Below are 25,000 nucleotides of genomic sequence, written 5' to 3'. Positions count from 1 at the left end.
CACAGAGAAAATGTGGATTTGGCAACCCTACATCCAACACGAGCTGCATCCAAAGTGATTGAAATACTCTGCATATTGATAGTGACTCCCCAATGCACAAAAATTATATTCAATAATAAAATGTTTGTGGGAGCGGGATTAAATTTTTTTTTTTACAAAAGTACAAAAATGCACACAATGAATGATGACTGTAGAACGCAAAAGATACATTCCGGACATTTTGGATGATTTTTAGGGCCAAAAAGACGGCACATCTCGGTAAAATAGAACATATGGTCACCATCTCTTTTCACATACTGTTTTCGCCTACTATACAGTAGGGAACTAAGTGTATTCTAACACACTGCAGGTTTGTTCTGTTGTAGGATATATTGTATAATAATAAAACCATTATATATGTTTAGCCCATTGTCCTATAGGCATTAGACGACCTCAGCATCTCTCCATTAACTAATTACGGTCCTTTGACATGTTTTCTCATTGTCTTTCTTCCATGTATGTGTGTTCTGTTTTACCAGACCCTGCGTGCAGCTGGAAAGCCCTATATGATCTTCTTTGTTCTTGTGATCTTCCTGGGCTCCTTCTATCTGGTGAATCTCATCCTGGCTGTGGTGGCCATGGCATATGATGAGCAGAACCAGGCCACCATAGAAGAGGCTCAACAGAAAGAGGAAGAGTTTCAAGCCATGCTAGAACAGCTAAAGAGACAACAGGAAGAGGCACAGGTAACACACGCACTCACACTAGCATATCAGAATACACAAGCATACATTCACCAGCACAGACCGTTTTTGCTGTTTTTCATTGATTTACAGTTATGTCTTCTTGTTATTTTTGTTTTGATCATTATTTTGTTCTCGTTTCCTGATCTTTGATCTCTTCCTCTGCCTTCGTCATCTCTGAAGTTTCTCAGCACCACACTTGCTGCGGCTAACACTGCCCTGTCGCCATGGAAACCGGCAGATAATGAGAGAGAGTGAGAGAGTGTCCTTTCTCCTAGTAAACATGAAAAAGAGAGAAAAAAGACACATGGAGAAAGGCACAAAAAGAGAAAGATGTAGATTACCTCCAAAATGGTGACTTTGTGTTTTGTTATAGATAGATAGATAGATAGATAGATAGATAGATAGATAGATAGATAGATAGATAGATAGATAGATAGATAGATAGATACAGCAAGAGGTCAGAATTATGTTTACTGTTTACTAGTAATTGGGCTTATTACATGTGACTCTAAAAGTTAGACTGAAAGCCATCATAAGGAAAAACAAAGTTGAAAACATAATGCAGTTGTATGGATTAGTGAGAATGAAAAGTGGCAAAGGTCAACAATGCGACTAATACCTGTAATTTAGTCTGATCGCATAAAGCGATCCTCCCTCCTTCTTCAGTGCTCACTGTTTATCTGTCTCTCGTCTTTGCTTTCGGTATGTGAGCTTGAACTAAGTCTACCCCTGGTTGCCCCTGACAACGGTGCTTGTGCTGTGATTGGTTGGCAGGTTGCCGCGGCAGCAGCAACAGAGAGTGGGGAGTACAGCGGGAGGGGGGGCTTGTCAGAGGAAAGCTCCTCCGGGGGGTCCAGACTCAGCTCCAAGAGCGCTAAAGAGCGAAGGAACAGGAGGAAGAAAAGAAAACAAAGGGAAGAAGAAGAGAAAGCCGATCAGGAGAAGTTCCACAAGTCTGCCTCAGAGGACAGCATCAGACGGCCCGGATTTCGATTCTCAATCGATGCCAACCGACTCTCCTATGAGAAGAAGTGTTCCACTCCAAATCAGGTGACGACCGCCCTTGTGTGGAATTGTGGGAAATGTAGTTTGACAGAAAATATTAGCTCATAATCCACTAATCCAAATGTACATGTTGTTGAAATGTGGTTTCATTTAAAGCAGGGGTCTTCAACTAAAACGGCTCGAGGTCCAGTAATGAACCCTGCTCACCAGCCGAGGTCCGGACAATAATGTATAAAAAACTATTTATGTTTTTTGCGAGACCAGAGTTTCTGCAGTATATTTTAGCTTAAATTCTAGACATTTAAATACCTTTTTAAAGACCTGAACAAAAACTAAATAAATAAATAAATAAATACAGAAATTGAAATGAAAAATGACCCAGGTAAAAAATCTATACAAATTTTATGAATGAAACAAATCTGTCTCTAGTATAATATGGGGATTAAAATTTGACATATTTTAGTAATAGTAACACTAGGATATCAGTAAATGTGAAGCACTCGTTTGAGGACATTGGGACTATATAATGTTATTTATTCTACCATGTGGTTAGCTAAACTTGGGAATATTTAGATGGACAGCAATAGCATTGAAAAAACAACATTTGTCTGTGTGTGTGTGTGTGTGTGTGTGTGTGTGTGTGTGAGCAGAGTAAATCATGGTAAATCACACTTGAAACATGGTAAATCATAGTAAATAATACTACAATATGGTTTATCAAGGTGAATCATGCTAGAATCCTGATAAATCATTCTAGAATGACAACAAAATATGTTATCATTACAGCGAAACTTTCATTGTCAAGAGCAGAACGACTGCTCATGGCAATTGCAGACTACTCGGAGATGGTGGTCTTGAAAAACCACATGCGTTGCAGAGCACAAGGCTACGGTGGCCGAGAGAGCTCAACACGCTGCAACTTAAGAAAACACATGCAAACAGAAAAAAACGACAACAAATAAAAAAAAAATCCTCGAAATGCAAACACAAATACGGAAACGCGCTGCAAACACAAAAAAAGCGCCGCAAAGACATGAACGTGCTGCAAACAATAAAAAAAGTGCTGCAAACAAAAAAAGCGCTGCAAACACAAAAAAGCGCTGCAAAGACACGAACGTGCTGCAAACAATAAAAAAAAGCGCTGCAAACACAAAAAAAAAAGCGCTGCAAAGACACGAACATGCTGCAAACAATAAAAAAGTGCTGCAAACAAAAAAAAAAGCGCTGCAAAGACACGAACGTGCTGCAAACAATAAAAAAGCGCTGCAAACACAAAAAAACGCTGCAAAGACACGAACGTGCTGCAAACAATAAAAAAGTGCTGCAAACACAAAAAAAGCGCTGCAAAGACACGAACGTGCTGCAAACAATAAAAAGTGCTGCAAACACAAAAAAAGCGCTGCAAAGACACGAACGTGCTGCAAACAATAAAAAAGCGTTGCAAACACAAAAAAACGCTGCAAAGACACGAACGTGCTGCAAACAATAAAAAAGTGCTGCAAACACAAAAAAAGCGCTGCAAAGACACGAACGTGCTGCAAACAATAAAAAAAGCGCTGCAAACACACAAAAAAAACCGCTGCAAAGACACGAACGTGCTGCAAACAATAAAAAAGTGCTGCAAACAATAAAAAAGCGCTGCAAACAAAAAAAGCGCTGCAAAGACACGAACGTGCTGCAAACAATAAAAAAGTGCTGCAAACACAAAAAAGCGCTGCAAAGACACGAACGTGCTGCAAACAATAAAAAAGTGCTGCAAACACAAAAAAAGCGCTGCAAACATAAAAAAGCACTGCAAAGACACGAACGTGCTGCAAACAATAAAAAAGCGCTGCAAACACAAAAAAAAAACGCTGCAAAGACACTGCAAACAATAAAAAAAGCGCTGCAAACACACGATCACCTTTTAGTTCACAGACAACACCTCTGCTCTGACCAACAGCCACTCAACAAATAATCAGCTCCCAGATGGGTTCATCACTTTTTGAGTCCCCCCTGAAATATTTCCGTTGTGCTCCGTCTTATTTGCAGCGCTTTTTTTGTGTTTGCAGCGCTTTTTTTGTTTGCAGCGCTTTTTTATTGTTTGCAGCACGTTTTTGTGTTTGCAGAGCTTTTTTATTGTTTGCAGCACGTTCGTGTGTTTGCAGCGCTTTTTTGTGTTTGCAGCGCGTTTCCGTATTTGTGTTTGCATTGCGAGGATTTGCAGCGCCTGTGTTGTCAAACTGATGAAGATGTTTTTTTTATTTGTTGTTTTTTTCAGTTTGCATGTGTTTTCGTAAGTTGCAGCGCGTTGAGCTCTCTCGGCCACCGTACAAGGCTGCACTGGGAAATCCCGTGTGCGACGCGTGACATGCAATGTGCATCTGTGCTTGCAAAGTGAATGGAACTGCTTTGCAGCATTTCACACCGGCCAATAGGGGCTATTCCAGACAGGCTGGAAAGATAGAGGGAGCTAGTTAGAAAAAAAGCCACAGTTCAAAGGCTGCTCTGCTGAATTCAACTGTTTTTGGACTGTTACTGTTACAGTTTGCACTTTAGCTTTTTTATTAGCCATGTTTCAGGCTGTTTACATTTTTTGTAGGTTATACACTCTGATATTTACATTTTCAAATAAACTGTGAAAATGTGTCAAATGAACTTTTTTACCAATGGAGTCTATTTGTGTCATACAGTAAGATAGACCCACTGTACTCGTATGAGGACATTCATTTTTGAGAGAACTACTTATTGTATTAAGCTGAAATTTTGAATTTTGACTAATTAGGAACTTCTGGCCCCAACAGCAAATAATATTTCCATAAAGTTATGATAGACCCACTGTCCTCACATGAGGACATCCTTTTATGCAAAAACTACTTCCTGTACAAAAACAATTTTTAGTTATTATACTTATTAGGTCCTACTTATCCCAAATAGCAAGAACAATTATAAAATGCACACCAGGCAAACTCTCGTGTCTCAGGAGGTTAAAATGACTGTAAAAAGCATGATTTACAATTCAGATGCAGGTTTCACAAAACAAAAAAGATTTCTTAAATTATAAACTTCACATTCCAGCCTTCAAGAGTCAAAGGTATCAATTTGTATATTATTTTAAACAATTATTGCCTTAATTGTTTAAATTTGTATAACACATGATCTTGTCGATCCATCCGTTCACATTTACAACTCTACGTGTTTGCTGCCTAAAACTAGGACTGATTTTCACATTGGTCTTTTTGACAACAGAAGATTGATACGAGGTGATTAAAAATGGCAGATCATTCTCTTCCAGCAGGAGGCGCTATCAGATTGGTACACAAAGCAGCGCCGCAGCTGACTTTGAAACGTGCAGCGCTCATATTTATTCAATGGATAGCCTTATAAAGTTTCATCGCAATTCTTGCCTTTTAGTCCCCACATTTAAGACAACCTGAAATCATAATTAAGACTTTCTTAACCCCTAATAATACTGCAGTCATCAATGAAAATGAATTATTTTAAACACAGACTTTCAAAAACAACCCTTAGCCTACACAAATATGTTCTTTTTATTTTTTCCCCACTGTGTTCGGCGCACAAGAGAAATATTTGGGAAGTAAATTAATATCAGCATATTGAGTATATTCGTCTATCATTGTCTCTGAGAGAATGTGCACGTTGCTGTTTTTACTTTCACTTTAACTTTAACATATTGCGTACTTTCACTTTCACTTTCACTTTAACATATTGCGTAGCTGAATAACAGTGAAAGCTACATCTGTCTGTACGCAATGCGCGAATCTCTGTTCTCATGACTGCATGTAAGATTGCACCCAAACGCTGACCCTGGTGTGCTTAATATAAATTTATTTATTAGAAATTAGCGTTTGGCATTTTTTTATTTAAATATGTCCATTCTGACTCATTAGAGATTTTAAAAGGCGTTCCTCAAGGATCGGTGCTGGGGCCTCTTTTATTCACCATTTATATAAATAGCCTTGATTATGATATTCAGGATACCAACTTTCATTTTTATGCTGATGATTGTGTCATGTGTAGTAGTGCTTCTTCTGGACAGCAATCCTTGTCTAAGCTTCAGTCAGCCTTTAATATTATTCAGTCAAGGCTTCACAGTTTAAAACTTGTTCTGAATACTGATAAAACCAAGTATATGTTATTTTCCAACTCAAAGAAAAAACTTGAAAATAATTTAGTATCTCTTCAGACCCTACAAGGAACAGTGATTGAATTAGTAAAAGAGTACAAATATCTAGGCATCATAGTTGATGATGCCCTATCTTTTAGCTCTCATATCACTCAACTGAAGAATAAACTGAAAATCAAGCTTGGGTTTTATTTCAGGAACAAGTTTTGCTTCTCTTTCAATGTAAAAAAGAAATTAGTCTTGCTACTTTTCTCTCGGTCCTTGACTACGGTGATGTTGTATATCAGTTTGCACCTTCTTATCTTCTTTCTTCCTTAGATGCCGTTTATCATGGTGCTCTAAGGTTCATATCAGACTGTAAATCCTCAACTCATCATTGCATTTTGTATCACAGAGTAGGTTGGCCTTCTCTATCTACCAGAAGAAAAATGCACTGGTACTTAATTATTTACAAAGCCATCCTGGGGTTGTTGCCTTCCTATCTCTGTTGTTTTATGCAACAGAAAATTATCAAGAAATACTTTCTTCGTTCGCAAAATTGTTACACTCTTTCTGTTCCTTTTACCCGAACTGAGCTAGGTAAGAAGTCTTTTATGTATGCAGCACCGTTTGAATGGAATCTCCTCCAATCAAAATTAAAATTAGAAAATCTGCTGACTCTAGATCATTTTAAATCAGTTATCCGGCAAATGGAAGTTGATTTAACAATATGCAACTGTTTTTAAGTGTTTTTAGTCTGTTTGTGTGATGTTTATCTGTGATGTTGTTGATTGTACTGCTGCACATTTTGGCCAGGACACTCCTGTAAAAGAGATTTTTAATCTCAGAGAGCTCTTTCTGGTTAAATAAAGGTTAAATAAAAAAAAAAAAAAATTTTTTATTTAAATATGTCAAAAGCTTTCACGGTCCGCATGGACGCATTTTGGATGAAAACCGGGGGGCTTGTCTCTGTCCCATTGACTGCCGAGTAAATACCATTGTCAAGACCCTAAAAAGTATGAAAGGTCAAAATAGTCCATCTGCCATCAGTGGTTCAATCTGAATTTTATGAAGCGATAAGAATTCATTTTGGGGTGGAGTAACCCTTTAATTCTACCAAATCTGAATCCACCAGAAATCCATTATAAAACATAAAACATATATGCTACCATTGCAAAGGGTAATGGCATGTGCATGCTAACTAATCTTCAACATTATTCACAATGTAAATCTACCATGAGACAAATTTTTTAAGGGATGTAATGATATCAAAATCTTACAATACGATAATATTGCAATATGAAGTCCACTATATGATATTTATTGCGATATTTAAAAAAAAAATGAAGAATTTTGTACATTTAAAAGTTAAATTCTTCTATCTAAAGCACTTTGAGAGTTTCAAATAAGAGCTCCAATTCATGTTCTTAACTAAGAAAGCTTAAGTCAGAAAAAAGTCAGTGAATTAACTTGAGCTTTAAAGGGGACTCAACCCTCTTTTTATTTATCTCAGTCTAATTTACATTCACACTGGTGTTTTTGTAAGCCAAACCAATTAGAATATATTAATAATAATAAAAACAATGACAGTAATAGCCATATATTAATAAACAATTGCATTACGATATAAATGAAAATGAGTATTTCATATGCATATTATTTTTGCTTTACACTATAGTAGGGAAACTACTTCTTTTCTAATTTCTAGACTTGAAAGAGATATTTTGAATTTGGACTGCAGAAACGTTACCCATTTAAACCGCTAGCTGTCAGCAATTCTTAATGCACCTTTTATCTTTTATTTTGATGGAAACAGCAGGAGAGCTTTTATTTTGAAGGAAAACTGCAGCGTTAGTGAAAACAGGCTTCTTACTACAAATCTAGTGAAATGCTTTAATCATCTGCCACGAAATTAAAGCATAACTAGTGGCCATTGTGTTCCCAATCGTCCACTAAACTCACAGCACATGCAATAAACGAGTTCACTGCATTCATTCACTTTGGACTGAGCCGTTCTGAGGCGTGGAAAACACCGGATCATGACCTGACCACCTGAACGAAGTGTGCGCTTCGCTTTGATGAAGAGATTAAGCCATATTGTCCTTTCGGTTTTACTTAATTTGACAGATACTGTGTCAGAGAATAATGGCCCAAAACACAGCTTTAAAGACCTTTTATGTTAGAATAAGAAGTTTAAATATATTTTAAAAACTACACTTATTGCCCCAAAGACCTATTGTTTCATATCGTCATTGTGACCACGATCAAACAGTTTTACTATCATGATATCACAATATTGATTATATTGTTACGTCCTTAGCAGTTTTGAAATATGACATAATATGAGCACATGGCATAAACATAGAGAAACAAAGGAAGTCAGTTTTTACACACTTTTGCACCAACTTTTATTTCGCTTATGATTATTGCAGCAATGTGCAAGCAGCACAAAAAGGCAATCCTTTAAAAATATTTCTCATTTAGTTTATCAGTGAGTCTTCAGCAAGAAATGCCATTTATCCAATCAGATACAGATATAGATTTTCTTGAATTGTTCCCTTGGTTATTGGACACATAAACTGTATCAGTACCAGTGTATCAATCAATCCCTAATCTGGGATTGTTTTTATCTCTTTTACAGTCTCTTCTCAGCATTCGTGGATCTCTCTTCTCCCCAAGGAGGAACAGTCGAGCGAGTCTGTTCAGTTTCCGTGGTAGAGCACGAGACTTCGGCTCAGAGAATGATTTTGCGGACGATGAGCACAGCACGTTTGAGGATAGCGACAGTCGCCGTGGATCACTCTTCGTACCTCGTTGTATTGAGAGACGAAGTTCCATTGTCAGTCACTGCAGCCTTGCTCCCAGAATCATGCTCCCAGCCAATGGAAAAATGCACTGTACGGTCGATTGCAATGGAGTGGTCTCCCTGGTGGGTGGGACATCTGTGCCAACATCACCAATCGGACGTTTATTACCTGAGGTAAAGCAATTGAAATGCCAAAGGATACTACACTTTATGTTAGCAATAATATACTTAATCCCTATGATGTGTTTTTTTTTATTCTAGGGCACGACCACTGAGTCTGAGGCACGTAAAAAACGTTCCGGATCACACCAGCCGTCTGATTATCTGGATGAGACAGTAGCCAGAAAAAGAGCTCTCAGTGTGGCCAGCATTCTGACAAATACTATGGAAGGTCTGAAACACACAAATGTGTTAAAACACATATAATAATTTTTGACTTAATGGTTTTATTCTGTTCTCTGTGATAATAAAATAAAGAAAATACAGTAATATTCTTTTATTTTTAGTCCCATTTGGATTTATTTTTTAAATAAATGTGGCTTTCATGGGCAAAGTTTTTTGTTATTTACTGATTTACTGAAATTATCATTAATTAGTTCAATTGTATCTGAATATTGAACTCATTCACCTGTAGATTTACCCTATCAAATGTTTGTCATGTAAAAATGTACAAGTACAATTTACATACAGTTAGCTATGAAAATTAATAAGATCAGAAATGTCCCCACAACGTGATGAATATCAGGTGTACACACACACACACACACACACACACACACACACACACACACACACACACACACCACTCTCACACTCATCTGCTGACCTTTAAACACTGACTTTAAGTCATGTAGCTGCTGCCACACCAGTGTGATTATTTCTGAATGCCTTACATGCACTCTCAACCTCATCAATACAGGCAGTTGCTTTTTTTCAACCATAATTTGAAGCTATTTAAAAGTAGCAGTTTTTCACATTTATTAGGTCTAAACTGTAAATGATTTCTGTTCACAGAACTTGAGGAATCCAGGCAGAAGTGCCCTCCATGTTGGTACAAGTTTGCCAACTGCTTTCTGATCTGGGACTGCTGTCCAGCCTGGCTGAAGGTCAAGGAGATTGTAAACATGGTGGTGATGGATCCGTTTGTAGACCTGGCCATAACCATCTGCATTGTTCTCAACACCCTCTTCATGGCTATGGAACACTACCCTATGACAGATGGGTTCAACAATGTGCTGTCAGTTGGGAACCTGGTGAGCTCTCAATGCCAGATTCTTATTATTTTTTGATTGGTTTGATTTAAATCAGCATAAAAACAGTACAACAAAAACATTCAAGCAAACTTCTATGGTGCATTAAAATATTTGTTTAAAGTCTGTGTAAATGCAATTTAGAGAATTCTTTCTAAACACATTATAAATGTTAGAAGTGTATTGCTGAAAACACATTACAAACACTGAACTATGTAGAATTGTGGAGTTAGAATTTTTTTTTTTTTTTTTTTTTTGTTTATGATTTTTTGGGTGGGCCTGAAATCATGGCCCCTTCCTTAACACTTAATAATTATAGCGCATTAGTATCAGTTACTGGCATTACCATTAGTTACTACAGCCTACAATTTGCTAGCTAGCTATGCCTTCCTTACATACAGTTGAGGTCAAAAGTTTACAAACACCTTGATTATTTTACCAAAATAAGAGGGATCATACAAAATGCATGTTATTTAGTATTGATCTGAATAAGATATTTCACATGAAAGATGTTTATATGTAGTCCACAAGATAAAATAAATTCAAAAGTTTACATACCCTTGATTCTTAATACTGTGTTGTTACCTGAATGAGCCACAGCTTTGTTTTTTTGTTTAGTGATAGTTGTTCTTCAGAGAAATCCTTCAGGTTCCACAAATTCTTTGGTTTTTAAGCATTTTTGTGTATTTTAACCCTTTCCAACAATGACTGTATGATTTTGAGATCCATATTTTCACACTGAGGGACTCATTAACAACTATTACAGAAGGTTCAAATGCTTCATAGGCAAAAAAAAAAAAAAACCTGTGCATTAAGAGAATTTGAAGATCAGGGTAAATTTAACTTATTTTGTCTTCTGGGAAACATGTATTCTTTAACAAGTATCTTCTGTAGCTTCTGATGGGCAGTACTAAATTAAAAACACAAAATATATTAAATTTAAGCAAAATAAAAATTTACACATCTTCATTCTGTTCAAAAGTTTACACCCCTGGCTCTTAATGCATCGTGTTTCCTTCTGGAGCATCAGTGAGCATTTGAACCTTCTGTAATAATTGCATATGAGTCCCTCAGTTGTCAACGTCTTTTTTTGTGAAATATCTTTTCAGGTCAGTACTAAATAAAAAATAACATACATTTTGTATGATCCCTCTTATTTTGGTAAAATAATGAACATTTTGCAGATTCTACAAGGTGTATGTAAACTTCTGACCTCAACTGCAAATGCATGTATGGCTGTGTAAATCCAATTAGGCTGCTGGAGGGAGCATCCACTCAGGTTGCAGCGTTATTTGACAGTTGAGAGAGGCGGTGTCTTTCCCACAAGTGGGTGTGGTTTCAGCGCTGACAGTGGTCACACCCCAAACGTTTGAGAGCAGAGAATTTAAACTTATTTTATTTACTTGTTTTTTAATCCTTCAAATGAATAACATGAATTACACATTTTTCTGTGGTGTGACAGAACCCAGAATGCATATTTAATATTGCTTTACACAGACTTTAAACACTAAAAATTCCAGTAGTTTGACACGGTTTAGTGCACTATGTAAATGTTCTTATTGACAGTTTTGTGCTGAAAGTTATAGTTCTGTTGGTAGTTGTCAGGGGCGTCGCTGGGAATTCTGGGCCCTGTGCACTGACTCGGCTAAGGGCCCCCCCCCCCCTTTTTTTTAGGGGGGGGGGGGGCGTAGTACATTGATCGCGTGGGGGGGACAGTATGGTCATGTGACCCAAAGGTGATGTTCATACAGTATAATACATTCTGTTTACAAGAGCAACAAGATTTGAAGCTCATGGCAGACGCCCAAGAGATTCGCGCTGTGATTGGCTAAATGTTACTTCACTCAAATCTAAGTAACAAATCAGAGACTAGGGGCGGAAATATTGGCACTACTGTACTGTATGTCAAAAAAAAGTGCGGGGGACAGAATCACCTGTTTCTAAAAGTGAGGGGGACGTGTTGATCCAAAATCCAAAACAGTTACCCGCAGTTACGAGTCATCCAAAATAATGGTTGTTTGAAATAAAGATGACAATTAAACCTTTGTAGTTTGTATAGTACTAGACTATTTCTATGAAATACATAGACCTACACTTTATTGGCTGAATAATATTTACCTTTTGAATGTTGAGCGCTATGTTGAATAAATGCTGACGCGGGACAAAATGCCCGATTTCCAACACGTTGAACTGATCAATGCCATTGTAAAATTTTAACAGGCTACAGGACTTTTAAACGCATATAGTAATGTCAGTTTTATGTATTTTCTGAGAGGGGGTGGGATTTTTGTTGGGAAAGTCGCAGGAGAGACGCACACTTTGATTAGACTGGATAAACACATGCAGCATCTTAAATTGTTAAGAAAATGGTATTCCTAATAAATGTCTCGAATATACTGATTATGTCCAATGCTTCTCTTTCTTTTTGGAATTATTAGACACATTTCACTATGTCTTTTCAAATGCCTAGGTCTGTTTAATTTCCTTAATTATAAAATTTCTAGCACTATTTTAAACGTTTATTCAAGCAATAACATATAAATGATCTCATGTCTATGCTTGTTTAAAACCAGGGATTTAAAAACAAATTCCAAGTAAAAACTGTATTTTTTCTTTACATTTCCAGAGAGCGAAATGAACGAAATTAAACATTACTTAATAAATTCAAGGCACTATAATTTCCTTATTCATTTGATACAACTATTATAGCTATACAATTAATATATATAAAATAATATTATTTTGTCATATTCATAATTCCTGAATTTATCTATAAAAACTTCGTTTTGAATTGCATTCATTATGTTTGTATAAGAAAATTTGTTAACCTAGCCTATTAAGTCGATTTAATATTCTTGATAATTTTTAAAAGAAGTTAAAAGTTAAGAAAAAAGGAATAAGCTTGTAGTCTACATATATATATATATATATATATATATATATATATATATATATTATTTATGGCTATAGGCTAATCTTTTTCTAAACTCTTATTACACTGTAGATCGAAATAAAATAATTCTTGATCATATTTAATCGTGTAGAATCACTGACATAATTTAGAGTACTTCAAAAACGAAACTATTTAAATCTGTATAAAGGAAAGACAAAATAAATCACAACAAGAACAATCTGTATTTTTCTTGTAATCAAGAACATTTATTTTGACAAAATTACCTAATTAATGCCAAATGATGTTTGACAGTGAACGAATCTCCACCGCATATAGCCGCATATAATCGCTGGTGTCAGTCGCAAATATTAGACAGGAAGCGGGTCGGGTACAACAATAGTTTCTTTCTTTCTTTTTTTTTTTTTTTTTTTTTTTTTGCGGTCCGAGTTGCGTTAGTTGAAAACGTCGGTCGGATTAGGGTTGTTTATACATTGACCCGCGCATCACTGATTTACATTAGTTAACAACATTTATTGTGATCTTAAAATTATATTTAAAGGAAAATAAAATTTCACTCCTCAGGGGCCCTCCCCCCACTTGGGGCCCTGGTAATTTAGTCCCCCTTTTCACCCAACTACGACGCCCCTGGTAGTTGTTAGGATTGTTCAGGTGCTGATTTGTTCCTGTCGGGCTCTGTGCAGGTATTCACAGGAATCTTCACAGCAGAGATGTGTCTGAAGGTAATTGCTCTAGACCCATATTACTACTTCCAAGAAGGCTGGAATATCTTTGACGGCATCATAGTGAGCCTGAGTCTCATGGAACTGGGCCTGGCCAATGTTGAGGGACTTTCTGTGTTGCGGTCCTTTAGATTGGTAAGCATATTATATACATTGCTATAGTTGTTTGAAGTGAAAATGATTCTATCTTGCTTTTTTCTAGTTTAATACTGTTATTTTCATTATAAATTATCACGAATATAACTTGGCCTCCACTGTATGTCTGAAACCCAATTTTTGGTTTCTTGACATTTTGGCTTGATCACAAAATATCTCTTTTCTATCATTGCCTGTTTCGTTCTCTCTCTTAGTTAAGAGTCTTTAAGTTGGCAAAGTCTTGGCCCACCCTGAACATGCTGATAAAGATCATAGGCAACTCAGTTGGTGCTTTGGGAAATCTAACCCTTGTCTTGGCCATCATCGTCTTCATCTTCGCTGTGGTGGGAATGCAGTTGTTTGGAAGGAACTATCGTGAGTGTGTCTGCAAAATCTCGGAAGACTGTGAGTTGCCACGGTGGCACATGGACGATTTCTTCCACTCTTTCTTGATTGTTTTCCGAGTGCTTTGCGGAGAATGGATCGAAACCATGTGGGACTGCATGGAAGTGGCAGGACAATCAATGTGTCTCATCGTCTTCATGATGGTCATGGTCATTGGGAATTTGGTGGTAAGATCAATCATGCCATATGTAGACACCTGTAAGATAGGCTTTCCCTCTATCTTTTTTTGATCCATTAACACTTTCCTACTTTGCAACTTCAGTCATTTCATGTACTTGTTAAGATAGTTTAGATGCTTTTAGACACTTAAGGAATAAATAAACCATTATCATTAGTGCAAATGTGAATGTGGTGTTCTACAATGGCATCGGTAAGCAAAATATTTGCTATTGCATGATTTTACAAGCATGCTCATCAGCATAAAGCCCAAGACCACTGTTGGAGTATGAATTAGAGTCAGCAAAGCAATTTTTAATTGTTCAGTCAAATCAGAATTGACCATGATCCTGTTGTAAGATTTAATCCCATTGACATTTTTTTATTTTCCTCCAACAAAGAAGAAAATTAGAAATTATAATTTGAATTAGATTTTTTGCATTTTCATGACAATTAAGTACATTTTACTTTCATAATGGTAATTTGTTCTCATAATCATAATGCATGGGTTTAGTATAGTGTTTTTTTTTTGTAATTTGGTAATTTTTTGGTAAAATATATATATTTTGGTCGCTTTTTCTAATAGTGGGTCTATATTTGTATTACAGTATTTTTACATGTCATGCTGGATAAAAACATTAATGACTAAATTTATGATTTTAAATTAAAACTAAAAATGTTATTTTCATCTTATGACATTTATTTTCTTTAATTTTTTAATACACTACTATTCAAAAGTTGGTGGTCAGTAAGATTTTTTCATTGTCACTTATGCTCACCAAGGCTGCATTTATTTGATCAAAATACTGGAAAAACAGCAATACTTTGAAATATTATTACAATTTAATAACTGTTTTCTGATTCATGATTCTTCAGAAATCATTCTAATATGTGACCCTGGACCACAAAACCAGTCTTAAGGTTAAATTTGACAAAACTGAGATTTATACATCATATGAAAGCTCAATAAATAAGCTTTCTATTGATGTATGGTTTGTTAGGATAGGACAATATTTGACTGAGATACATCTATTTGAAATCAGAAATCTGAGGATGCAAAAAAATCAAAAAGACTGAGAAAATCACCTTTAAAGTTGTCCAAATTAGGTTCTTAACAATGCATATTACAAATCAAAAATTACATTTTGATATGTTTACAGTTGGAATTTTACAAAAAATCTTCATGGAACATGAACTTTACTTAATTTATTAATGATTTTTGGTATAAAAGAAAAATCAAAAATTTTGACCCATACAATGTATTTTTGGCTATTGCTACAAATATACCCCAGCGACTTAAGACTGGTTTTGTGGTCCAGGGTCACATATGCAGATTTCGTGCACAAGTGACATTTCTTATTATAATCAATGTTGAAAATAGTAAAAATAACAGCATTTACACTACCGGTGAAAAGTTTTTGAACAGTAATATTTTAATGTTTTTTTTTTACGTTTTTTAAACTTTTGAAATATTTGTATTATTTAAAATAAGTGTTTTCTGTTTAAATATATTTTAAAATGTACTTTATTCCTGTGATTGCAAAGCTGAATTTTTAGCATCATTACTCCAGTCACATGATCCTTCAGAAATCATTGTAATATTCTGATTTACTGCTCAAAAAACATTATTATTACTATATTGAAAATAGCTGAGTGGCATTTTTTTCAGGTTTCTTTGATGAATAGACAGTTCGGAAGGACAGCATTTATCTGAAATAGAAATCTTTTGTAACATTATAAATGTCATCACTTTTGGTCAATTTAAAGCCTTCTTGACTCCAAGCTTTTAAATAGTATAGTGTATAATGTTACAAAAGCTTTTCACTGTATTTCAGATAAAAGCTGATTTCTGGATCTTTCTGTATATCAAAGATTGCAAAAAAATTTACTCAACTCTTTTTGAATATTGATAGTTATAATAAAAAATTGTCTTGAACAGCAAATCAACGTTAGAATGATTTCTAAAGGATCATGTGCCACTGAAGACTGGAGTAAAATTTATCTTTGATCACAGGAATAAAGGACACATTAAAATATATTCAAATTGAAAGCACTCATTTTAAATAGTACAAATATTTCACAGTATTACTGATTTTGCTGTATTTTGGATCAAATAAATACAGGCTTGGTGAGCAGAAGAGACTTCTACTGTCCAAAAACTTTTGACAGGTAGTGTTTTTTTTTTACATTTTTAAATTTTTTGTAGCAATATAAAAGTTTTCACAGTCATTGTTGATCAATGTAATGCATACTTGTTAAATAAAAGTATGTATTTCTTTATAAAAACCTTCCTGACCCAAAACTTTTGACCCACAAGTTCCTAATAGGTTTAAAGAGATTTACCCATACACATGATGATCATTTCTGAGTAAAATCCTTTCATCTTATCTGTTTGATCTTGCTGATTCTGAAAGTGTGTGTTGTTGTGTGCCAGGTGTTGAACCTATTCCTGGCCTTGCTGCTGAGCTCTTTCAGTGCCGATAACCTGGCCGCCACAGATGAAGACAGTGAAATGAACAACCTGCAAATTGCCGTGGGCAGAATACAAAAAGGTTTCGCTCTGATCAAGTCTACTTTACGCCAGTTCCTCCAAAGCCTCTGCCTGGCCGGCTCCAAACCTCGCTCTCTAGACGAAGAGAAACCCCTAGACGACCTCCACAGCGACGGCAAGGAGAACTGCTTGTCCAATCACGCTCCGGTGACCGTCGACCTCACTAAAGACTATCTGAAGGAGGGTTGCGTCTCCCCCGGTAATGGAGTGGAAGGTCACGTAAAGTATGGAATCGAGGAAGGCGACTACATGTCGTTCATACACAATCCCAGCCTCACTGTTACAGTACCGATTGCAGTGGGAGAGTCAGACTTTGAAAATCTGAACACGGAAGATTTCAGCAGCGACTCGTCCGACGTCGAGGGAAGTAAAGAGGTAAGCCCAGATTTCTATGGCTAAACAGACATTTCAAATTTAATATGCATGAAACACAGTTCTAAATTTTGTGTTTCAGTGTCGGAGAGAGTTGCTATGTAACATAATGTAAAAAAAGTTTAATTTATTGTTTAAGGTTTGTTTGTAATTCATCAGGAGTCAATGTCTCTTTCCCTGTAGGGAACAAACAGTTGTGTTGAGTCATATTACCATTGCATCATTCCGCAGCCCATTGTGTGTGTGTGTGTGTGTGAGTGAGTGAGTGTTTTTTACTATTCCATGGGCTTCAGGGCAGTTTGACCTTGTTCATCTGCAGCTAGTTAAGACAAACCTCTGGGCACTGTAGCAGGTAGACTCACTGAGTATACTCATTATATCAGTACAACATTCTCATAAACATGCACAGCCTTGCACACACACAACCTCTCACACACTCTAATGTGTATTATTTACGACCAACTGAGCAGGCATAGCATCATGCATCCCAGACTATGAATGAGGCTGTTGAGGAAATTGCTAAATTCAGCATCCTTGCCCAGGGTGAAATTGAGTATGCTTAACTGTGTGTGTGTGTGTGTGTGTGTGTGTTTGTATTCCAGCACATTTCCATGCTTTCCAGCAGTACTGTCACTGTGCTTAATCTTTTCTCTCTCCCCTCTTCTAACTATTTCTATATCTAATTTAAGTGGTTCAGTGTTGAAGTTGCAGACGTTATTATCCATGTTATGTGAAGTGTGTATCTCCTCTCTGTGTGTGACCTGTTATTGCAGCGTTATGACAGACGAGCCCCAGGTTTTCTCTGAAAGAGCCCTGTAAGAGACTCACCTTCCTCCTCACCCACACTAACCATGGAGACTGCCTTTGTCATCTAAATCAGACCAAACTCTCGTCTCTCTCTCATTTTATCTCTCTTTTTGGATCGGATTGCCCTTTTGTTTTTCGTTTCTCAATGCCTGTGCCCTTCCCTCCCTCGTAAACAACCCTATTTTGCACCGAAGAGAGACAGCTGTCAGCCTTTTTGTTTTGGTTTGTTGTTTTCCACATGACTTTGTGTTTTTGTTGTAGCACTGGGCTTCTTTGCAGTACCTTCAGTCATATGGAATGAGCAAGATCATCATTTTACATCAATAGCCCATCGAACATCTTTCTGTTACATTAGCTTGTATGTTTCGTTCCTTTGTACAAGCTATCAGTGAGCATTCAGAGCTAAATTACCTGAAAACAGGAGGCGGTTGAGTGTGCATGTGTGTGTATGTGTGTGAGGAGAGGTGAGCTTTGAAAAACAGGAAACTTTATTGCAGTCAATGCAGAATTAATCCATTTCTTAGAATGAAGAAAGCTAGTCGATTCAGCTGCAAGTTTAAGTTGCAAATAATTCTTTTTGAATTTTATATTCATATTTTTACATTAGAAAGCTGATTATGTCAGTCATATATTGCACTGTAAACTGCTGCAATAGTGGGAATCAGCCATCAGAAGGCATTTCACAATCTGCTGAAGTGTGTAATTGCAACAGTAATTATTTTTATGTCACCTGTTTGTGCATATACAATCAGGAGGTTGTGCTCTGGTTGGAAACAAGCCAGCGGTTAATTTAGGGTGTGTTCACACTTGTAGTTCGGTTTGTTTGGTTAATTTAGTCCGGACCAAAAAGGAAAATGATACATTTGGTCCTGGTCCACTTAGCGTTCAAATTGGCATTTTTGACAGTGGCCCTAAAGATACCGAAACTAAAGGCATCGTGATACATTCACAACATGATTATTTGGATTAAATTATGTATATTTCATGACGGAACGCACTGAACACTCCAAACAAAAGTAAAAAGTGTTTGACTTAAAGAGGTACTGCTTTAAGTCAACTACACTTACACCTCACAAAGAGCTCATACAAAGCACTTTACCTCTTGTTGCTCCACGTTTGCCCTCTGCAAATTTTGTTTTGGATACACGGCTTGTTCCCTCCGTGAAATCATGTCGCATAGCGTCACATCTTGTCATTACTTTCTGTTTTTGGTTTGTTTAGAAGTATTTGGTCTGCGTTGCATTCATATGTCATTCGAACTGTTGGAAGTGGACTAAGAACCATTTTTTAAGTGGTCTTGCGCCGCTTGTTTGGTGCGCACCAGGGTTTGGATGGCAGCATTCACACTTACTCAAAAGAACCGCACCAGAGTTAGTTTTAATCGAACCAAACATGACAAGTGTGAACACACCCTTAGAAACATATTTCAAGATAACTCAACTTCAACTTCAACTCAAGATAATACAGCTTCTGTGCCTTGTGCCGCTAAGACATGAACTGAAGGTTAGCGAGTACCAGAGAGTAACAGGGGATTTGGTAGCAAATCAGAACGTTTTTAACCTTTAGACTTTAATCCATCAATTAGACTTGCTTCAGATCCGACATCAAAAATTGTTTCAGATTAATGAGAGGCTTATTTAAAGCTTAGAGACTCTACAGTGAATCCATTCAGCCTGGGTCAGGGCAGCTTGTTCAGGTTTGCTCAGCCTCTTATATTTCTACTGTGATTAAAATGTTAGAGACATTCTGGAAGATTCTGAAATTGCACACAGCATGCTTACATCATTCCCCCGCGCCGCATTAGCTGGGTGCCACGGCAACCAGCGCTCCAGCTCAGTTTTAGACAGCATCCTTCTCTATGTATTTTTTAGCCTCTGTGTTTCTCCAACTGACCGTTTTATCAATTCAGTGACAGCAAAACCGTCAGAAGGATAATACAATTTAAGAAATACACTGTGGTCAGCAATACTTCCTTATTATGAGTTCTTACCCAGTATTTTAGATCTACAGTAACATCAGACAATATAATCAGACATATAATTAAAGTCCTAAATCAAGCTTTATGTGACCTTGGACCACAAAACCAGTCTTAAGTACATTGTATAGGTCAAAATGTAAAAAATCATTAGGAGATTAAGTAGATTATGTTCCATGAAGATATTTTGTTAATTTTCTACCGTAAATATATAAAAACTTAATTTTTGATTAGTAATATGCATTGCTAAGAACATTTGGACAACTTTAAAGGCGATTTTTTTTTGCACCCTCAGATTCCAGATTTTCAAATAGTTGTATCTTGACCAGTATTGTCCTATCCTAACAAACCATACATCGATGGAAATCTTATTTATTCTACTTTCAGATAATGTATAAATCCCAATTTCGAAAAACTGACCCTCATGCCCGGTTTTATTTTCCAGGGTCACATATATGCTATTGTTAGCTGCACACTAGTCTTTAACCAATGATGAACTAGCATCTCAAGAGTTAATATCATCAGAAAATGATCTCTGAGCCATAGATAAGTTCATTTGTGACCCTGTACCACAAAACCAGTCGCATATTTTTTAGCAAAAGCCAACAATATATTGTATGGTTCAAAATTATTCATTTTTCTTTTATGCCAAAAATCATTAGGATATTATATAAAGATCATGTTCCATTAAGATATTTTGCAAATTTCCTACCATATATTAAAACTTAATTTTTGATTAGTAATATGCATTGCTAAGAGCTTATTTTGACAACTTTAAAGGCAATTTTTGCATGCTCAGATTCCAGAAAATAAATCATACATTACTTGAAAGCTTATTTATTCAGCTTTCAAATGATGTATAAATCTCAATTTCAAAAAATTGACCCTTATGACTGGTTTTGTTGTCCAGGGTCACATATGTCTTCCTAAGAGCTTGCTATTTCTGTGTTAAGATGCAGTTAAAGTCGTTTCCCCCAATCAAAGCTAATGAAATGCTGTCTCAGACTTGGCGTGTGGCTCTGGTGTTAGTTAACGCTAATGCGGCTCCCCTCCTCTTCAAACTGACTGGCGGACCGAAGCTTGACCACTGCTTAACGGAATGGACTTCCAGCCTGTGTTTTCATGTCAATCAAGGGATTGCACTCAATGGGGTGGGGTCATGTGATAATCTGAATCATGCCAATTCAAATGTATTGGGATTATCCAATAGAAACCATTTGTTTTTGGAAGGGGTGGGGAAAGGTAAGGGGTTGACATTTGCACTGGACATGAAAATACTCAATGCACTCAACATCTGATGACAAGATCACAAGCTTGGATGAGAAAAATAATGCACCTTGAGAAACAAAAAAACATGCATGAGGAAGGAATGAAGGCACATCAAATGTACCCACAGCTGACTGTGAGATTACACGGCAAAGCCAGAGACACTTGTCTTCACGCCTGGCTGCTAATTAGAAAATCAATTCAATTAATCAAATCAATCTCTAAATCCACGGGCTTGTAGGTACTTTTGAATGATCTGAAACTGCATGAGACTGAGAATAACTGCAAAAGCAATCTGGACGAGATGTTGTGCTACAGTCGAGCCTAATCTTGTGCCTGTATATGTGTGTGTTTGCTTTCTTGTGTCTGGTCGTGTGGCTGCATGGATATCTGGGTAGAAGCTGCCTGTTGATGCCGTTCTCAGTTCCTCAGAAGGGAGCACAGTGGATATCCGACCCCCTGGAGAGGGGGCAGAGTCTGTAGAGCTGGAGCCGGAAGAGTCTCTGGACCCAGAGGCCTGCTTTACCGAAGGTGTGTGTGTACCTGGTATTTTTTCTACACTATGGGGACATTTTTTGGTCCTCATGAGGAAAACAGCTTATAAATCATGCAAAACCTAAACAGGTTTCTGTTTTAGGGTAAGGAGATAATAGTTAGAAAATACAGATAGAGTGTATAGAGTGTCCCCTTAAAACATGGAAACCAGTGCGTGTGCATTTGTGTACAAACAGGAAATTAAAATGCATCTTAATTACCTTATTAATATACAGTCAAACCAAAAAATATATTTAGACACTAGATATAATGTTTAATATTTTTACTAGTGGGTGCAGGACACTATAGAACATTTATGTAAGTGAGGATAGCAAAATAAAGTAAACTGTGACACATTATACCCTAAAATTCTTCATACAGTGGACTACCAGTAAAAATTTGGGACCAAACATTTTATTGACACTTTGACCTGACCATGTTTTATTATGTACCTTTTGATTTGAGTTATCTGACATTATCAAGATGAATTTGTTCTGACACAGTTTAAATCTTGAGTTCTTGTCATACTTTATTATGATTTTCTAAACTATAGTGAATAAACTGTGATAGTGTGAGAAATATTGAGGGTGTCCGAATAAATTTTGGTTTGAATTCATTCAAGCATGATAACTTGTGCCACCTTTGAAATCATTTTCTGACAGTGGGCTGTGCCAGATACTGGTTAATGTTAATCTACAACCAGTATTGGTTAATGTTAATCATTAGCCTAAAAGCTATTTAGGATTTATTGTAGGGTATTGTAAGGTAGGTAATAAGGCCCTTCTAAATCATTGCCCGTAGTTAATGCACTCATTTCATGCCAGTTAAAGTTAATTAGAGAAAATAGCAATTATGTATGTAGTATATTTGAGTGTTGCTGTTGTCATATGTCAAGATGGTCTTATGGGTGAATTGAGGTCAAGAGGGCACTAATGCTCCACAATCAACTTCTTGACTTCTTGACTCCATTGTGGCTATGGAATGGCCATTATTAGGATCAATTTCTAATTAGTCACAGTTTATTTTTTTCCCTCTTTGATTATCCTGTTTCAAACTCAAATACAGTTGAGGTCAAAAGTTTACATACACCTTGTATAATCTGCAAAATGGTAATTATTTTACCAAAATAAGAGGGATCATACAAAATACGTGTTTTTTTATTTTATTTAGTACTGACCTGAATAAGATATTTCACATAAAAGATAAAATAATAGTACCCTGTGTAAAAGTTTACATACACTTGATTCTTAATACTGTGTTGTTACCTGAATGAATGATAGCTGTTCATGAGTCCCTTGTTTGTCCTGAACAGTTAAACTGCCTGCTGTTCTTTAAAATCCTTCAGGTCCCACAAATTCATTGGTTTTTCAACATTTTTGTGTATTTGAACCCTTGCCAACAACGACTGTATGATTTTGAGACCCATCTTTTCACACTTAGGACAACTAAGGGACTCATATACAACTATTACAGAAGGTTCAAATGCTCACCAATGCTCCAGAATTAAAAACGATGCATTAAGAGGCAAGAATGTGAACTTTTGAACTGAATGAGGATGTGTACATTTTTCTTATTTTCTTTATTTTTCCCATTAGACAAAATAAGTTAAATTTGTCCTGATCCTCAAATTCAAAAAGTTTTCACCCCCTGGCTCTTAATGCATAATTTTTCCTTTTGACACATCAGTGAGCGTTTGAACCTTCTGTAATAGTTGCATATGAGTCCCTCAGTTGTCCTCAGTGTGAAAAGACGGATCTCAAAATCATACAGTCATTGTTGGAAAAGGTTCAAATACACAAAAATGCTGAAAAACCAAAGAATTTGTGAGACCTGAAGGATTTTTCTGAAGAACAGCAGGCAGTTTAACTGTTCAGGACAAACAAGGGACTCATGAACAGCTATCACCAAACAAACAAAAAAATGTGGATCATTCAGGTAACAACACAGTATTAAGAATCAAGTGTATGTAAACTTTTTACACAGGGTACTATTATTTTATCTTTTATGTGAAATATCTTATTCAGATCAAAAGTGACAGTAAAAATGATTAAATTGTAACAAAAAATATCTGTTTCAAATAAATGCTGTTCTTTTGAACTTTCTATTTATCAAAGAACCTTGAAAATATACATAATGGTTAATTATGCAGCATGACTGTTCACCATTAATAATAATAAATGTTTTTGAGCTCCAAATCAGATTTTTACTAGCCTGGAAAAATCCAGACCCTAATCTATTAAGATTATGGGTCTGGCCTCAAGCAATGAAAAGGACCTAACTCGAGGGGCGGCACCAAGCATGCATTTGAAATTCTCACTGCACGCAATTGGATAACTCCAGACCAATCAAAACAATACATGGTGTGACGTATCCAGAGCGACGATGAACATATAAGAGTGGATTTCAATGTTATAACATAAACAATGTGACAAGATTAATAACTATTAATTACGACAGCCGAATCAATCTCATTAAAACAATTAGGTCCGATCAAACTATTCATTAACCATCAACTAATATGTGGATAGACGCTAGCGTTTCATTCAGCAGCGAGACATATTGTCCTGTTCAAGTTAGGCTACTGTATTACTATTGAATAGTTCCGTTTTTCGTTACAGTAAGTTTACCAAGTGACTCTTACCATTTGTAAATGAGATGGACCTCATCCACCACAATCCCGATCAGGTTGTCCCGGTAGACCTTGTTCGATAACATTTATCGCCACTTCTTTAACAGCCAGGACTCGAGACTGCTGAATGCTATCTGGCATTGCCCGCTTCCGATCTGTTCCTCTTCGTGCATAACTACCAGCGGAGCTAACTGGTAGATTAAACTCTTGGCGTATCCAGTCGGCAAAACAGCAAAAACGTCCTTCTTGCAAAGGAACGATTCGAGCACGGCTTTCTGTTCCTCTTTTGTAGCGGCCAAAGCCGTTTCAAACAACTGATTTTCATCTGTATAATAGATCTCTTTCAATGTTTACTAAAGGATTCCGTACGTCGCAGCGCTGTCGTCATCGGCTTAGCTCGCCTCTGGCCCGCCTACATCAGATACACCGATTTGATTGGTTCCCACAATTGCTTACGTATTGCAGTAACCTGCATCATTGCTCGAGGCCAGAGTGTCTTGCAGAGACAATTCAAATTGTGCTCTCGCGAGATCTCTGGATTTCCAGGGTAGATTTTTAATGCATTTTTGATCAAATAAATGCAGCTTTGGTGAGCATAAGAAGCCTTTAAAAATGACTGACCCCAAACTTTTTAACAATAGCATAC

At 36.5% G+C, this 25,000-nt stretch overlaps 1 protein-coding gene across 6 annotated transcripts in view; it reads left to right on the top strand.

Moving 5' to 3' along the window:
- Nucleotides 1-25,000, top strand: part of scn1lab (sodium channel, voltage-gated, type I like, alpha b) — a 51,983-nt gene that overhangs the window by 12,357 nt on the left and 14,626 nt on the right. For 3 of the 6 annotated variants that reach the window (XM_073851544.1, XM_073851543.1, XM_073851545.1), the window contains exons 9-17: nucleotides 519-725; nucleotides 1,500-1,775; nucleotides 8,477-8,815; nucleotides 8,903-9,032; nucleotides 9,656-9,894; nucleotides 13,486-13,659; nucleotides 13,875-14,231; nucleotides 16,655-17,146; nucleotides 21,590-21,722. In XM_073851544.1, the coding sequence (XP_073707645.1) occupies nucleotides 519-725; nucleotides 1,500-1,775; nucleotides 8,477-8,815; nucleotides 8,903-9,032; nucleotides 9,656-9,894; nucleotides 13,486-13,659; nucleotides 13,875-14,231; nucleotides 16,655-17,146; nucleotides 21,590-21,722 (2,347 nt within the window). The remainder of the gene's footprint in view (nucleotides 1-518; nucleotides 726-1,499; nucleotides 1,776-8,476; nucleotides 8,816-8,902; nucleotides 9,033-9,655; nucleotides 9,895-13,485; nucleotides 13,660-13,874; nucleotides 14,232-16,654; nucleotides 17,147-21,589; nucleotides 21,723-25,000) is intronic. The other 3 variants (XM_073851547.1, XM_073851548.1, XM_073851546.1) reach the window with 2 other exon arrangements.

The sequence above is a fragment of the Garra rufa genome, chromosome 12, assembly GCF_049309525.1.
Source record: "Garra rufa chromosome 12, GarRuf1.0, whole genome shotgun sequence".
NCBI classification, from domain to species: Eukaryota; Metazoa; Chordata; class Actinopteri; order Cypriniformes; family Cyprinidae; genus Garra; species Garra rufa.
Note: the sequence above shows the minus strand (reverse complement) of the source record. Positions and strands in the feature narration are given on the sequence as shown.